We start from the raw sequence: 18,253 nt of genomic DNA on the forward strand, positions 1-18,253 counted from the left end.
TAGTGGCTTAGATGGTAAAGAGTCTGCCTGCAGTGCAGGAGACCTAGATTCGACCCCTGGGTAGGGAAGATCCCCTGGAGAAGGCAGTGGCAACCCATTCTAGTATTTTTGCCTGGAAAATCCCATGGATGGAGAAGCCTGCAGGCTACAGTTCATGGGGTCATAGAGAGTCAGACACAACTGAGCGACTTCACTCCTTATACAGTGTTACAAACCTCCATCCATAGCTCTTCAGGCATTCTGTCTACCAGATCTAGTCCCTTGAATCTATTCATTACCTCCACTGTATAATCATAAGGGATTTGATTTAGGTCATACCTGAATGGCCTAGTGGTTTTCCCTACTTTCTTCCATTTGAGCCTGAATTTTGCAATAAGGAGCTAATGATCTGAGTCACGATCAGCCCCAGGTCTTGTTTTCACTGACTACATAGAGCTTCTCCATGTTTGGCTGCAAAATAAAACTTCCCTCTTAGAACTGCTTTTACTGTGTTCCATAGGTTTTTGATTGTCATTCTTTTGTTTTCATTTGTCTGTAGGTATTTTTTAATTTCCTCTGTGATTTCTTAAATGGTTGATTGTTTAATAGCATATTATTTAGCCTTCATGTTTTGTAGAGTTTTTTTTTAAGTTTTTTCCCCTGTTGCTGTTTTCTAATTTCATAGCATTGTGGTTGGGAAAGATACTTGATATGATTTTAGTTTTCTTCAATTTACCAAGGTTTACTTTGTGACCTAGCATATGATCAAGCCTGGAGAATGTTCCATGTGCACTTATAAGCAGTGTGTATTCTGCTGCTTTTGGATGGAATGCTTTGTAAATATCAATTAAGTCCATCTGCTCTAATGTGTCGTTTAAGCCCTGTTTTTCCTTATTTATTGTCTATCTGGATTATCTGTGCAATAATGAAAGTGGGGTATTAAAGTTCCCCACTGTTAGTGTGTTACTATCAGTTACGCCTTTTATGGATGTTAGTATTTGCCTCATATGTTGAGATGCTCCTATGTTGGTTGCGTATATAATTAAAATTGTTTTATCTTCTTCTTTGATCGATCCCTTGATCATTAGTGTCCTTCATTGTCTCTTGTAATGTTATTTTGAAGTCCGTTTTGACCGATATGAGTATTGGTACTCTAGCTTTCCTTTGATTTGTGTTTGCATGGAATACCTTTTTCCATCCCCTCACTTTCAGTCTTTATGTGTCCCTAGATCTGAAGTTGGTCTCTTGTAGGCAGCATATACATATATATATAAGTCTTGTTCTTGTGTTCACTCAGCCAGTGTGTGTCTTTTGCTTGGAGCATTTAATCTGTTTAGGGTGAAGATTATTATTAATATGTATTCCCTGGTGGCTCAGATGATAAAGAATCTGCCTGCAATGCAGGAGACCCAGGTTTGATCCTTAGGTGATGGAAGGTCCCCTGGAGAAGTGAATGGCTACCCACTCCAGTATTCTTGCCTGGAGAATTCCATGGACATAGGAGCCTGGCAGATTACAGTCCATGAGTCAAAAGAGTCAGACATGACTGAGTGACTAACACACACATTCTTATTGCCATTTTATTAAATTAGTTTGGAATTGTGTTTGTAGGTCTTTTTTCTTCACTTCCTCTTTTGTTCTCTTCTGTTGTGATTTGATGACTAACGTAGTGTTGTGTTTGGATTTCTTTTTCTTTCTTATCTATTGTAGATTTTTGATTTGCAGTATCCATGAGGTTTTGCTAGAGCAGCCTATGTATAAAAAATATTGTTTTAAGTTGCCCAGTATCCTGCATTTGTACTCTCCTCATGATTGCTGATTTTGATATCATATTTGTGTACAGATGATTTCCTAACTTTACTGTATGTTTGCCTTTACCAGTGAGTTTTTCCATTCATAATTTTCTTGTTCCTAGTGTGGAACAAGATAATTTTCTTTTCTGCCTAGAGAAGTTCTTTAGCATTTGTAGCAAAGCTGATCCAGTGGTGCTAACTCTTAACTTCTGCTTGTTTGTAAAAATTTTAATTTTTTAGTTGAATCTGAATTAGAACCTTGCTTAGTAGAGTATTCTTCTGTTCTACAGAGTATCTGCTGAAAAATCACCTGATGACCTTATGGAAATTCCTTTACATGTTATTTATTGATTTTTCCCTTGTTGCTTTAAATATTGTTTCTTTGTCTTTTAATTTTTGTCAGCTTGATTATTATGTGTCTTGGCATTTTCCTCCTTAGGTTTATCCTGCCTGGGATTCTCTATGCTTCTTGGACTTGGGGGACTATTTCTTTTCCCACGTTAGGGAAGTTTTCAGCTATTATCTCTTCAAATATTTTCTGGTCTTCTCTCCCTCTCTTCTGCTTCTGGGACCCCTACAATGCAAATGTTGGTGCATTTTATGTCGAGGGGCTATAGACTGTCATTTCTTTTCAATCTTTTTACATTTTTCTGTGGCAGTAATTACCATTCCATCATCTGGCTCACTTATCTGTTCTTCTGCCTCATTATTCTGCTGTTGATTCCTTCTAGTATATTTTTCAGTTAGTATGTTGTTCATCTCTGTTCTTTAGTTCTTCTAGGTCTTTGGTGAACATTTCTTGTATCTTCTCAATCTGTGCCTCCATTCTTTTTCCAAGATCTTGGATCATGTTTACTGTCGTTACTCTGAATTCTTTTTCAGGTAGATTGCCCATCTCCACTCGTTTCTTCTTCTGGGGCTTTACTGCGCTCCTTCATGTGGGACATACTCTGTCTCCTCTTGTCTACCTTTGCGATTGTGGCTTCTGTTCTGCAGGCTGCAGGGTTGTAGTTCTTCTTGCTTGTTTGCTCTCTGTCCTCTGGTGGGTGACGCTGTCTGACAGATGTGTGCAAGTGTCCTTGTGGGAGGGCTTGGTTCCTGCCCACTGGTGAGTGCAGGTGGGTCTTGTTCTTCTGGTGGGCAGGGTTGTGCTCAGGCTGACTTTAAGCAGGCTATCTGATGGGTGGGGCTGTGTTTCCACCCTGTTGGTTGCTTGGGTTGAAGCCAAACAACCAACACAGGAGTCTATACACAGGAGTCTGTAACTGTTGGGAGGGGCCAGGTTTTGGTGGCAGCCTCCAGGAGGTCTCAAGCCAATGAGTACTCCCCAGAACTACTGCTGCCAGTGTCTTTGTCCCTGCAGTGAGCCACAGCCAGCCCCCCCTGCCACAGGAGACCCTGTTTGGTCCAGGCTCCTATGAGGTCACTGCTTTTCCCCTGGGTCCTGATGCTTACCAGACCTTTTGTGTGCCTCCAAGAGTGGAATGCCTGTGGAATTCCTGCAGTCAGACTCCAATGGCCTTCAAAGCCAGATTCTTTGTGGCTCCTCCTGCCACTGCCAGACCTCCAGGCTGGGGAGCCTGATGTGGGACTCAGCACTTTCACTCCTGTGGGAGAACTTCTGCATGCAATATACTTATTTTCCAGTTTGTTGGTCACCTACCCAGAGGGTACAGGATCTGGTTTTTATTGCCATCACACCCTTCCTACTGTCTTGATGTGGCTTCTTTGTCTTTGGATGTAGGATATCTATTTTGTAGGTTCCAGCATGTTTTTTTGTCAATGGTTGTTCAGCAGTTAGTTGTGATTTTGGTGTCTTTTTTTTTTTTTAACTTTCTATTTTTTCTATTTTTTCAATTAACAATGTTGTGATTAAGTTTCAGGTGGACAGCACAGGGACTCGGCCATACATACACATGTATACATTCTCCCTCAACCTCCCCTCCTATCCAGGCTGCCATGTGACACTGAGCAGAGTTCCCTGTGCTATCCAGTAGGTCCTTGTTGGTTATCCATTTTAAATATAGCGGTGTGTGCCTGTCCATCCCAAACTCCCTAACCATCCCTTCCCTTCATCCTTCCCTCTGGCAACCATAAGTTCATTCTCTAAGTCTGTGAGTCTATTTCTAATTTGTAAAAAAATTAATCTGTATCATTTCTTTCTAGATTCCTCATATAAGGGGTGTCATACAATTATTTCTCTTTCTCTTACTTCCCATGATATGACAACCTCTAGGTCCATTCATGTTGCTGCACATGGCATTTCATGTTAGTGGCTGAGCCATATTCCAATGTAAATATGCACCATGTCTTCTTTATCCATTCCGCTGTTGATGGACATTTAGGTTGCGTCCATGTCTTGGCTATTGTAAACAGTGCTCCAGTGAACACTGAAGTGCATGTATCCTTTCAGATCAGGTCTTTTCTCTGGATGTCTGCTCGGGGTTGGGATTGTAGGGTCATGTGGTAGCTCTAGTTTTAGTCCTTTAAGGAATCTCCATACTGTTCTCCGTAGCAGCTATTCCATGTTGTGGTGTTTCCATAAGAAGAGGTAAGCCTACATCCTTCTGCTGCTCCATCTTGTCTCCACTCAGATTTTACCTTCATCTTGTGTATCCCTCAAGTAATTGTTGTAGTTACTTGTTTTTACTGCTTTTGTCTTTTAATCTTCATACAAGTTTAATAAGTGACTACTCTATTACATTTACTAGATATTTACCTTTATCAGTGAGATGTTTACTTTCATATGTTTTGTTACTAGTTAGCACCCTTTCTGTTCAGCTTAAATAAGCCCTTTTAACATTTCTTATAACATTGGTTTAAAGGTAATGGACTCCTTTAACTCTTGCTTCTCTGGAAAACTCTACATCTCTCTTTCAGTTCTGAATTACAACTAAGCCAGGTAGAAGAGTCTTATTTGGGAGTTTTTTTCTTTCAGCACTTTGAATACAGACATACCTAGAGATACTGGGGGCAGGGGCGGGTGGTGGGTGGTTAAGTTCCTGACAACCGAAATAAAGGAAATATTGCAACAAAGAAAATCACACACGTGTTTTTGTTTTCCAATTCATATAAAAGTTATGTTTATACTGTAATCTATTAAGTGTGCAGTGGCTTTTTAAAAAGTGCATACCGTAAGTAAAAATACAAGGCAAAAACAATTATAGTGGTAATATCAATCGCCACCGATCACAGATCACCATAAGAAACATAATAATGAAAAAGTTTAAAATACTGTGAGAATTACCAAAACATGATACAGAGACATGAAGTGTGCAGTTGCTTTTGGGAAAATGGCACCAGTATACTTGGTAAACTCAGGTTGCCATAAACCTTCAGTTTGTGAAAAAAAAACACAGTATCTGTGAAGGACAGTAAACAAAAAGAAAGTGAGGTATGCCTATGTATTGTGCCTGGAGTTTCTCATGAAAAATCTGTTTGTCTTATGGGGGTTCCAACAAGTTGTTTCTCTGTTGCCAATATTTCTTCACATAAGTCTTCTACCCTCCTCTTCTGTGATTCCAATGGTGTGAATATTAACCCACTTGAGATTGTTTCATGAGTCCCTTAAGCTATCTTCAGTTTTTTTGGATACCTTTTTGTTTTTTCTGCTCTGATTGGGTGAGTTCACCTGACTTGTTTCCAAGTTCATCGATCCTTCCTTCTCCTTTACCTAATGTGTTGCTGAACTCCTCTAGAGCATTTTTCTTGCAATTCCGTTGTATTCTTCAACTCTGTGACTTCTATTAAATACTTTCTTATATTTTTTCTCTTCAATGAAATTCTCACTGTGCTCATCCATTCTTCTCCCTAGTTCAATGAGCATGTTTAAGAACATTACTTTGAAGTCTTTCTCTGGTAAATCACCTGTTTTTCATTAAAATTTTCTTCTGAAGTTTTCTTTTTTGCAACATATTCATCTTTTCATTTTGATAACTTGTATTGGTTTCTATGCATTAGATGAAATAGCCACCTCTCTTGAAAGGTTGGCCTAGTATAGGAGATGTACCTCATCATTCAACCCTATCCCAGCTTTTGATTGTCTCTTCAACCTTTCCAACTGTCTAAACAGCTTATTTTATTATTCTAAAAACTCTTTCATTTTAAATTGGGTTGTAGCTAATTAACAGTGTTGTGATAGTTTCAGGTGGACAGCACGGGGACTCAGGCATATGTATTCATATATCCATTCTCCCCTAAATTCCACAACCATCCAGGCTGCCACATAACACTGAGCAGAGTTCCCTGTGCTGTACAGTAGGTCCTTGTTGGTTATCCATTTTAAATATAGCAGTGTATACATGTCCATCCCAAATTCCCTAACTATCCCTTCCTCCGAACTTTTCCCCCCAGCAACCATAAGTTCATTCTCTAAGTTTGTGAGTCTGTCTCTGTCTAATAAAAATGTTCATCTTTTTTTTTTTTTTTTAGATTTCTCATATAAGGGATGTCATATGGTATTTCTCCTTCTCTGTTTGACTTACTTCATTCAGCATGACAATCTCTGGGCCCATCCATGTTGCTGCAAATGATATTTAATTCTAAGCAGGCTGTTTTGTTTTTAATAGCTCCCAGTAGTTGAGTGTGTGCTGAGGTCAGTTAGTGTCCCAAAGAATAGGATCTTAGCACCTAGATTCAAGCTGATCAGCAGGCAGACACCCTGGTAGCAACATTTAAAGAATGCAGATATATACAGTTCTGCAGGGCCACAAGTGTAGGCCCCACTGGCCATCAGAGCCAAGTGATTTGGAGATATCCGATGGGAAGCAGTCACAAAAATTAGGGCTGCCATCTTGCATTACTTATCTAACCAGTCTCATCACTTACCCTTAGTTCTATACAGTTAGACTTAAAAATATATCCCCAGACATGTTCTAAGTAAAAATGCACATAGGAGATATATACAGCATATAGGATGTTATGCTGTTAGGACATGTGCACACACCTTTTCTCATGGACCCATGTAAGTGCATAGCAGTAGGTCTGGAAGAAGGCATCACAAACTGGTAAGAGTGCTTACCTCTTAGGAGGACATAGGATTGGAGTGAGAGGTCAAGGAACATTTTCAGGTTATCTGTCTGAACTTCTTTACAGTGAAAGATGTATTCAGTACTTGTTTAAGTTTTAAAATTTACTTAAAGGGAAAAAGTTTATTGAACTGACAAATGACACTTAGTGCTTTTAATATTGAAGAATAAAAACATAGTAATAATTTAACTTTCTAAAATGGGCAATGGTTAGAAAATATGGAGACTGGGAAATCTATAAATGGGAAACACCCTGTAGCGTGTTCCTTAGAAATCAGCAGTACTCCCCGCCACACACACACATCCTGTGTCCAGGGCCTTTATCTTACCAGACCACCTACCTTCCAGGTTTTTCTAACAGTGTAAGAAAATCAACTCTTAGAAACATGTAGTTATAGAAAAGAAATGACATAAAATTACATATTTTAATGTAAATCTAAAGTATTTCTTTACCTCTCACTTGGAAGTTTTAGGCACTTCAATTGTGTACTGTTTCTCTAGCATCCAGAGTAGCAGTTCTCAAGGGGGAGGGACCCAAATCAAAGGGGGATGCAAACACACATCCCTGCTGGGAACCCCAGGGAATGGGGACCCCTGGCTACTGGTGGACTGTGTGTAGCCCATTTGCTACCCTGCGTGTCTGAGGGGGATACAAGGCATTCCTTTGAGGTCCAGCTTTAGTATGACATCATATGTCCAAAAAGAAAAGTAAGCCATTGATACAAAATAGCCACACACATACACCAAAAGCTATAGTCTTCTCTGCTGTGAAAAACAAAACCATTTTGTGTTTAACATGGGTGGCTACTTTGCTATATACAGTGCTACAGATTTGACAGCATGGGACCAGAATCTTTGGTTCAGATCACAACTGCTCTGCTTTCTAGAAGTGTGACTTGAAGAAGTTATTAAATTTCCTTTGCTATCCCCATCTGTTAAATGGGCATCATCTCAGGGGCCTCCCTTGTAATGTTGTTGCAGGTAGTAAATGAGATAGTATAGCCATCTGGAGAATGCCTGGCATCCAGGAAAGTATTTAATAAGCTTACCTATTACTTGAGTAAATGCCCATCTTTATAAAGTCAAATGATTATCCAAGACACCCTAATTTGATAAGTAGGCTACAATTTGAACATGATACATGAGCTCAAGATGGGCCCCCAGTTTTATTGAGAAACCCATGTGCCCACACAGTATGTGTTATTAAGTGTTGGCTGTGTGGGGCTGACTTGGCTAATGGCCATGTTTTAAGGGTAAAACTTCCCTTGGACTGAGGCAGTGCTCAGCAGACCCATAGGACCTCTTCAGAGGGATCTCATTTATTCTCATTGGGCTTTGGTCTTTATTGAGAAAATTCAGGATTTAATAAACACATCATTGTGAACCATCTCTGTGGCGCTTATAAAGTAATAACAGAGATAAGATCTTAAGGCTCAGCTTGTCGTCCTCTCTGGCATGAGACAGTTTAAACCAAAAAAAGTAAATAAAAAGCTCTGTCTAGTACACAGTGTGAATTCCGACTTTAAACAAAAATGAACTTTGATAGTAACAGCTCTTTATTCACTGGTATTGGCATCTCAAATAGCCTTGAGAAAAATTGTCAAAAGCAAGTGAAATGAGGCCTGTCTTCTTCACTGCATAGGTTGTGGATTTTGGATGCTCAAGGAAACCACCTTGAGTATTTTCCCGGACCCACCAAGGTTCTGGGCTGTGGGAGGAGTAAGGAAGTGCTGTCCCTGGGCTTTGGGCTCAGGGGGGCTGCTGTCCTTTGGCCAGCACAGGCAGGCTAACCTCGCTCCTTTGGGTCTGTGTTGCAGGAATCATGTACCGCAAGTCGTGTGCATCGTCGGCAGCCTGCCTCATCGCCTCGGCTGGGTACCAGTCCTTCTGCTCCCCAGGGAAACTGAACTCGGTGTGCATCAGCTGCTGCAACACCCCTCTTTGCAATGGGCCCCGGCCCAAGAAAAGGAGCAGTTCTGCCACGGCCCTCCGGCCATGGCTCCCCAGCACCATCTTGCTCCTCAAGATAGCCCTTTTCTTGGCACACTGCTGAAGGCGGAAGGAGATGTCAGCCCCTCCTGCATTGTTCTTCTGGCCTGCCCTCCCCCTGCTCCCCGAGATTCTTCTGGGTGTCCTTTTATTCTGGGTGGGGAGGGGAATCTGTTCTTTTAGTTCCTTTGGAAACAAAGAGCTCAGTGTAAAAAAAAAAAAAAATCTTTGTGAGCTCTGAATACATGGAGCTTGAATTTTCAGTGTGCCCTTAAAGGAAGGAAGGAGGTAGAATGCAGGTTGGCCCCATCTGTAGTCAGAGTTGAGGCCAGGCTGGCAGAATCAGCCCTTAGCTGACACTTCAGTGGCTGTCTGCTTTCTTCCCAGGCCCGTCTTCCACTCCTGTCCCTGATGGGAGCACAGTTTCTTATATCACTGCTGCATGAAGGTAACATGGCTTTCGTGTAAGGAGTGCTGCTTAGCAGTCCAGCCTGCCTTCCTCAGCAGTCACACTTCGTGCTCCTGAAAACCATTCCTGGTGGCAGGGTTGGCTGGTTTCCTCTCCAAGTTGGGTTCTGGTGACTCACAACTCAGCTCCTGAGGTTTAGACTCGGGCTTGGCCTCGCTGTGAAAAGTGCTTAAGAAAACCATGTTAGCTCTTGCAGAGGAACTGCTGTGCCGGGAAGCCGGGAAGATGAGCGGGTGGCGCGCAGAGCGGGCGCTGTCCATGGTGGAGGCCATGTGGGCACGCAGATGCTTCTGGTTGGCGTGCGGCAGCGACAGGTGGCAGCGCAGCACCTGCCCGAACACGCTTCGAAACTGCTGCGAGGACACGTTGTACAGAAGCGGGTTGACGACGGAGCTCAGGTAGAAGAAGGTGTCTGAGAAGGGGAGGAGGATCATGTATGCCCGGAAGTAGGACTTGGTCCAGTCGTGCTTGGGTTTAGCCGCGGCCATGATCCTCCGAATCTGGTTGGGCATCCAGCAGACGGCCAAGGTCACAACAATCAGCCCTGAGCAGGCAAGAGGGAAGGAGAAAGAGGAGAGAAATCATAAGGCCAATGAAAAAAATACCCATAAAATATTTAGTCCCTCAGTTCTGTGCTTACTGGCAGGGAAATGATACCAATTTTTCAAGGTGCACTTGATGGGCTTCTTTTTTTTTTGGCCACTGGCAAAAAAGAATTTAACAACACTGTTTTCAAGGCCAGGAGAGTTAACTGTGTTAAAGACCACTAAATGCTTTAGACAAGTTATTTATACCTGTTGATACCTGTTAATTTAAAAAGTGTTTTCATTGTTGTGTATCTAGAAAACATTTTATGTAGTCCATAAAACTTGTTTTGTCCTTTAAAGATAGGTGGATACAGTATAGCCATATCAGATGAAGTAATATTTGTAGTTTAAAGAATGCTTGTATAGAGGCGATCCAAAATTCTAGGATTTTGAAGAAAAGGGAAGTGGCATTCTTTTGGTAACAGAGAATTATACTTAGTGACATTAATTGTGCATTCCATTTCAGGGGAGGCAAAACCAGGAGTCACCGAGAGTGTGTTTTGGACATATATTTAGTAGGTATGCACACCTGAAATTACAATGTTCATATCTGCAATAGCATTTCTGTTTCTTTTCAGATGTTTTTAGCTATGTCATATCTTCCACCCTCACAGGGGGGAAAAAGGTAATTATCCAAAAATAATGGAAAATACCTAACTTCAGGTTCATAACTCACTAGCTCACTTTTTGTTGCACTAAGCTGCACTGTGGTGGCCCAGAAAAAAATCAGGCCCTAAAAAGATGCCCCCAAGAGGATCAAAAGTTGACTACATGGACAGACGTTTGCATGCCCATGTGTTTGCATTTGGAATTACCCCATCATTGCTCTTTGTACCACCCTTGACAGAGAAAAAGATGCTGTGTGATACTTGTTATCACACAGTATTTATCCGCAGTGTCCAAAAGCATCAGTAAAACAGCAGACAAAGACCAGGCACCTGCAGAGCACATGCCCTCATCTCTGTACATGCCAAGACACCAAATGTAAGTTGCTACGTAAACCGCTGATATCCTTAGAGCTGTGTTTTGGATTTTTAAGAAATTCTTCCTCTCCTAAATTTAAGTAATAGAAAAATTCATTCACATTTTCAAACCCTCTGATCGTCTAGGAAATTACAGAGAAGTGATTGTTGGCAATGATCCCTCCTTGCCTCTGATCAATAGTAAATATTTCATTCATGCTCCAGGAAGAACCCTCTTTACCCATCTGGGGTTGGCCCTCCCCCCCCCCCCCCCCCACACACACAGGTGAGCATCCCTTGCAGGGTGGCAGAGTGGCCCTGATTATATTCTCTGGCACTGAAATTCCCCAGTCCCCTCCACCAGTAAATCCTTCCACTATCCCAGCTGTCAGCAAAAAGGGCCCAGGAAACCTGCTCCCCTTATTAATTTCTAAGGGTTTCTCCTGTCCAGATTCAGCCTGAACTTGAAATACAAACCAATTTGCTTCTTTCCTTTGAGTTTCCTACCCTTTTCTACCTTCAGAACACTCAGTAAATCCAAAAATAAACTAGGCAAAGTAACATATCGATCTGATGAAAGGCAAAAAAAAAAAAAATCACCTTAAGAGTATATTCTGAAATACCTAGTTACAGCTGCTGGATGAGAACAAAAATCAACATTTTTCTGATTATATTAAAAAAAAAAAGCTGCATAGTAAATCAAGGACTTTTTTTTCCATTGCTCTAAGTGGGATGGGTGCACCCAGCCACCTGCACTATTCCAAGCGTGTTCTTTTGTTGTGTCTCCTTGTTTTTATCTCAAGTAGCTCTGACTGAAAGGTTCATCCCATTAATTGTGAAGGAGCCAGGTAGCTCACTTTACCTAAGGGAAGCCACATATCTTTCTTTACCAAGTTTTCAGTTTTTTCCTCTTCCTTGCCACTGAATGTCTGAAAACAAGTAACAAGCATCTTCATATAAGGTCTCATTTCTTAGAATATGAAACCTGGACACAGGGTTTTCGATGTGTTGCTATACTGCACTGTGGAAAGTTGTATTTTGGGAGGCAAGAAAGAGCCACCTGGTAGTTACCGTGGGTTGAACCTAGTACGGCTTCTAAAGCAAGGAGAAAGAGGAGGCAGCCGTGTGGGCAGAGGAGAGCCGTTCTACAATTTCGCTTCTCCTGATCTCTTGTTTACGTGACCCTCATTCTCCCATTACCTTCACCCCCTTTGCCTGGTATCAACTGTCCTCGAACGACCATCCCATCAAATGAAGCAGAGTTCCATAAAAGAAAGACCCAGCGTCCCGGGTAGGAGGCAAGGGATCAGGGCAGATGAAGGACTGTGGCTGGTTTACAGTTTTAGCCAGAATAGAATTCTTGCTTCAACAGTTAAAGTAGTAAGTAGGGGGGACCTTAGTCCAGTCCAGGGGTCCCCAGCCTCTGGGATCTAATGCCTGATGATCTGAGGTAGAACTGATGTAATAGAAATAACATGCATAGTAACTGTAATGCACTTGAATCACCCCCCCCCCCCAACCTCTGTCCTTGAAACAACGGTCTTCCACAAAACCGGTCCCTGGTACAAGAAAGATTAGGGACCGCTGTCCTTGTTTGAACAAGTAGCAGAAGATGGGGAACCAGACTAGAGATTTTCCATTGATGAGAAAAAAAGGCAAAGTTTAGACATGCAAGAAAATACAAATTTGGGGAAGAAGTGAAACAAGGAACTTAGTTAGAACTGGTCAAGGTCTAAAAGATGAGGCATCGGACAGGTCATAAGATGTAAGCAAGAAGGATGCTAAGTGCTTACTGTGTTTTCCCTCTGTTAGTTTCAATACTTAGTGCTCTCTGCTAATTTCCTGTGCATTTCTCATGACTGCTAAGATAAAAACTGCTCTTACCTTCATTTTATAGATGAGGATATTGAGTCTCAGAGGTTAGTTACCCAAGGGCTATAGCCAAGACACATGCTTACTGGACTTCAAAATCCACAAGCTATGTTTTTTTTTTCCTGGACACAATATTATCTCTCATTTTAAGTATGAAAAATAAAACAAGCAAGAAAGTAAACATAAACCATAATCCCACTATACATAACAGGTATTAAGTAGCACTATTCACCATAACTGTGCCATATATGGTAATTTTAGAATCGCAACCACATTCAAAAAGAAAGAGGTGAAATCAGTTTTAATCCAGTATGCCACAAATATCATTTCACACATGGTTTCAATGTGTTAACCAATCAAAATATTTATACAGTATTTTACATTTTTTTCTCACTAAGTCTTTGAAACCCAGTGTAGCTTTTACAGCATATTTCAGTTGGGACCAGCCCCCTGTGGCTAGTGGCTAAAGTAATCCTTCATTCCCCCTCCACAAAGCAGCAAGGCTCCTTATTTCTTCCTCTTCCCAGTTCCACCATTGCCCACTACCCAGCCACATCCCCAGAGAGTCCCACCAAACCAAGGAAACCCCCAAGGAATCTCCCACTCAGCCTGTATTTATCCTCCTAAGAAGATTCTGACAGTGCAGGTAAACCAAGGTTTAATCTGGATCATATTTCTCATTACACATTCTCACCTATAGCATAGACCAAGTCCATCCAGTCTTTTCCCATAAAGCCTTCCCTATAAGGGATGACAAATTATTTAAAGCCTAAATTCTGAAAGCACACAATTTTACATTCTAAGCCTTGCGTAATCATTCTGGAATAACACAGACTGTGCCAAACACCTGACAGAGCTGCTTGAATAAACTTCCCTATCTCAACTGGAGGTGGGAAAAATAGCTGGTACCTTTCCTCTTGTGCTTTGAAAGATGATTTTATGCTAGGAAAATGGAGCACTGGACACACAGGTACAGCCAATGGCCAACATGAAGTGTATGCCCATAGAGAATGTGATACACAGGTTAGCCTTGGTGAGGAGGAAGGAGTCAAATCAGCCCCCTTATAAAATTGTTGTTTTATATTAACAGGTAAATTGCTCATGTTTACATTTGAAAACAAAAGTTCATTATTTTAGATGACACATTGCTGAGAATAAACACCATGTCCAACAGTAACGTTTTATGTTGGCTGTTTACAACTGGTTCAGCTCCAGTCTCAGCTTCTCCAGAGCTGAGACAAAGCTTTAAAATTTTATTCATGCCTTAATAGAGTATATTAAAGATTTGACTAAATTTACGTTGGGCTGCAATCAATTTGGACTTGTATATTATATTTGGAAAAATCTATAATCCTGTGGTCTGTGTGGTATAATGTGTAGCCTGCAGATAAATGACTTTAGTGTGAACTTGAATGACGATCAGTGAACTGAAGTCAGTCACAAAAAGCAGGTAAACTGTTCTAAGGGAACTGTTGATAGATCTGTATTGTACTCTGGGTTTAGGAAAAGCTTCATATCTTATCTGTTTTTCCACATAAAGTACTTCCATTTTTTCTCCTTGATCACTACACTGACAAGAGCCATTAGATGGTGACACAGAGTTATTCTCAGCAGAGTAATGTTGTTTAAAAAACAGAAGTAATGCAGATGTCCGACAGCATCCCACCCTGCAGCCTGACATTTCAACAGCATTCGAGTCAGCCTGCCTGGTTTAGTCTTCAGAAGTGCATTAAGTATGCCGCCTGGGACGTGGCAGCATCGTGCATCTGACACTGTCTCTTCTCCCCTCAAATCTTTAAAGTGAGCATAACTATTTGTGAGTCTCTTAGAAATGGCTCATCTTACAGTCATCAGAAAGAGAACCTGGAGACCAGTTAGAGATTCCCTTGTCCTACACGAGACAGAACTGAGGCTAAGTCATTCGCCTAAAAAGATCTCACAGGTCAGGGTGGCAGGGCCCCTGCTACCTTGCCACACTGCTCAAACACTGGATTCCACCTGAGACTGACAAAGAAGGCTTTCATTATTTTTAAATGTAGTAGGATTGTTTTGTCTTTCTCTTTTTGACTCAAGGGCTGACCATTCACAGCACAGAATGCAGTGAGAGGCAGGTCCATCTCAGCACGACACTTTCAGACACTGGATTCTGCTCTAAAACCAAGTTTCTCAAGAACTGACACATGATAAAGCTCTGGAGTACATATATTACCCCCCCCCCCAAAGGAGCTGAAGAATGTTTGCAAAACAAAATATGATTCCAGGTGATGACCTGATGAGCAAGTCTATAAGGACACCATCTAATCATCCATCTATCCATCCATTTGCCCCCCGCCCCCAATATATCTTACATAAGCACGTGCTGCAAAAGAATACATAGCTTCTACTAAGCTGAAAAGATCTGGAAATTTAATCTTTTCTCAAGCCAAAGGTGTTTTGTGTGATTTCAAGAAATCTCAAAGATTGACTCTTCCACCCATCTCATTGAATCATTGAAGCCTTGGGGAATGTTGAGAATGATTTAGAATTTCTGTGATTAGTAGAGTTCTCCATCCTCTTCCTGCCTTACAATATTCTAACTTCTCCCTGACCCTAACCACAGTAAGCAGGAATTAGACACCCCCTATCCAAGGCACTGATGATAAAAAGCTGAGAAGGACAAGGCAACCACAGTCTGGTGACTTTTTACAAAGGGTCATAAGAGCAGACCCTGGCTAGAACATCATGGCAGCAATGAGCAATGCTGGCTGACTTTCGCACAGGTGGGAACATTCAAAGGAAAGTAAGAGTGGGTCAGTTCAGCCTTCCCTGGTGGCTCGCCTGCCAACACAGGTTCAATCCCTGGGTCTGGAAGATCCACTGGAAAAGGAAACAGTAACCCACTCTAGTATTCGTGCCTGGGAAATCCGTGGATACAGGAGCGTGCCAGGCTACAGACCATGTGGTACCAAAAGAGTAAGAAATGATTTAGTGACTAAACAATAGTTAGTTCTCCTGGAAAATGGCAGCCAGGTCAAGAACACAGCACAAGCGGGGATGGAGGAATCAAGGGCCACGCCACTTTCTGAGAGCTGCACAGCTCAGTGTGGCCAGAACAGAGGGGCGGGTGGAGATGGCAAGAGAGCACTGCATCAGGGTTTGTGGGCAGTAAGTTAACTCACACACAGAAAGGTGGGGGACATCTGCTTGTCAGCTGACATTTAAACCACAGTTGCTAGTGGAAAGTAAGCATATGGCTATTTGAATGAAGAGCCAGGAAAAGACAAGTATATCCAATAACAGGCTTTAGCGTTTTCTTGATTTAAATCTTTGTGTTTGTTTACCAGTCTGCTCCTGCCAGCCAGCTGAGACACGGATCTCACTCGCTGACTTTGATTCCAGGAGCCCAAACCAGTACCAATGTTGATTTAGTCTCTAACCTCTAAAACAAGCTGTGAGGGCTTCCCTCATAGCTCAGTTGGTAAAGAATCTGCCTGCAATGCAGGAGACCCTGGTTTGACTCCTGGGTCAGGAAGATCCACTGGGGAAGGGATAGGCTACCCACTCCAATATTCTTGGGCCTCCCTTGTGGCTAAGCTGGTAAAGAATCCACCCTCAATGCGGGAAACCTGGGTTCGATCCCTGGCTTGGGAAGATCCCCTGGAGAAGGGAAAGGCTACCCACTCCAGTATTCTGGCCTGGAGAATTCCATGGACTATAGAGTCCATGCAGTCACAAAAAGTCAGACACAACTGAGCGACTTTCACATTCTAAGACAAGAGTTCTCAAAGAGGAGGTTCCTAGAACAGCAGCATCAGCACTGCCCGGGACCTTACAAGCCAGACCTGCTGATTCAGAGACTTGGGGGCAAGAATCCGCTGGTTGGTGCTGATACTCAAATTTGAGAACCGCTGGCCTAAGAGAAGCAGAAATTGAAGCAGAATGTGGATTGTAGGCATTTGTGTGGCCCCATCGCTGGTACAGACTTGCCTTTGAAGCATCAGATTTGAATGAGTGGAACTCTGAGCTGGCAGTAGCTCAGAAATCCCTCCCTCTGGTTCCTCCCCTTCCTTCCCCATCCTTTTTCTTCTCCTCACTCCTTTCCTTTCCCCCCTCTTTACTTACATGTGTCTCCAGTAAGAAGCACCTCTCCTTTCTCTTCCCTCTGCTTCTTTCCCCCTTCCCCATTCCGTCTTTCCCCAAGATCACAGTAACTAAGCCATATACAGCCTTGCTTACGTCACTGGCACACACCTCTTCCATTTTCTCCCATGGTTTTGAGATCAGGACTGCATCACGTGCAGGCAAGTCCCTTAACAGCTAACAGGTGGCTTCCTGGAAGGGCGGTCACCATTCATTGCTGTTTGCCAAAGGAAAGTGGGGAGGCTTTGGAAGCAGATGGGGTGTGAGGAACACAGGTGATGGCTGTGCACTGGACACCCTCATGTGAAGAGCTGCTCCCTGTTCTGTGCCCTCTGACCCTGCCAGGACTTGCCTGGACACCTCACAGTCACATTTCCCATGAGGCGTCAGCTTAAAGACCTTCATTTAAAACTGCTCTGCCACCTTATTCTCCTTCCCATTGAGAAACGGTCTTTGGGAGAAGCTAGAAGAGCTGTTGGGATTTGGTTTTCAGAGAAGAAGGCAGGTCACAGCTTTAAAGTAATGTAGAGGCCACAGATGGCTGCTTCTGTCCATGAAGACAGATGATCTGATGTCCTGTCCCTGCCCTAGCTGTTTGATGAAGCCCAGGAAAAGATGGTTCCCCCATCCCCAGGGTGGCTCCATCCACTATGTAGAGGCCAGGGACCCAGATTCCAGATGGCCTGCAATTTGCTAAGCATGACATCCGTCCCACTCTGCTCTGCAAGCTTCAATATAAGAAGACAAACTATAAATCGCAGTAACAACATAAATATTTCTAAAACAAGCCCTCCTGTCTGGGAGCTGCAGGACACCCACTTGCACTCCAAGTAAGCAGCATTTAGGGTCGTCGTCGTGGTTTAGTGCCTCTGTTCCTTTATGAATGCATGGTCAGTGATCAACTGGAATCTGTTAAATAAATATTTTTCTATGTGGGTCTCAACTGTATGCAGCTTTGTGGCTTTCTGAGTTTCTGTGTGTCTGTTCTGAATCAGTTGACAGTGATGTCCCTGGGTCTGGGGTCACTACCAAAGTCCATGAGTGAAGCTGAACACTTCCTCCCTAGTAATGCACAGCCCAGGAGTGGGTGGTGGTAATGGGGACTGTGTTGCCCCCCGTAAGCATGTGGGGGAGGCAGCAGGTCATGTGTTGACCAGCCATCCTCTCCAGATCATCAACTCATGCCACCCCTGTGGCGATGACCGTGCCACTTATAAACACAGCTTCATGGCTGAAAAGCTGCAGTTTCTAATAGGATTTAGTTCTTTGCAAGTGGTAGAGAATTAAAACCCCAGAATGCAAGCACTGAAAAAAAAAAAACCTCAGCCATGAATCTACCGATGAGCCTGCAACAGCCCTAGAGAAGTGCCGAGAGAGGCCCCAGTTCACCCAGCCCAGGAGTCCAAACATCAGGCCTCCTAGTCTCATGGTGTTTGCACTGGACATGAGCTCCCCT

At 42.7% G+C, this 18,253-nt stretch overlaps 2 protein-coding genes across 2 annotated transcripts in view; one reads left to right on the forward strand and one right to left on the reverse strand.

Moving 5' to 3' along the window:
• LYPD1 (LY6/PLAUR domain containing 1) overlaps positions 1 to 9,164 on the forward strand; it is a 49,198-nt gene extending 40,034 nt beyond the window's left edge. The window contains exon 4 of the mRNA XM_068968613.1: positions 8,617 to 9,164. Within this exon, the coding sequence (XP_068824714.1) occupies positions 8,617 to 8,852 (236 nt within the window). The 3' untranslated portion in view covers positions 8,853 to 9,164. The remainder of the gene's footprint in view (positions 1 to 8,616) is intronic.
• The window catches only part of GPR39 (G protein-coupled receptor 39), a 273,599-nt gene continuing 263,797 nt past the window's right edge, over positions 8,452 to 18,253 (reverse strand). Inside the window, exon 2 of the mRNA XM_068968612.1 lies at positions 8,452 to 9,801. Within this exon, the coding sequence (XP_068824713.1) occupies positions 9,296 to 9,801 (506 nt within the window). The 3' untranslated portion in view covers positions 8,452 to 9,295. The remainder of the gene's footprint in view (positions 9,802 to 18,253) is intronic.

This window comes from Capricornis sumatraensis, chromosome 3 (assembly GCF_032405125.1).
Source record: "Capricornis sumatraensis isolate serow.1 chromosome 3, serow.2, whole genome shotgun sequence".
Taxonomy (NCBI): Eukaryota; Metazoa; Chordata; class Mammalia; order Artiodactyla; family Bovidae; genus Capricornis; species Capricornis sumatraensis.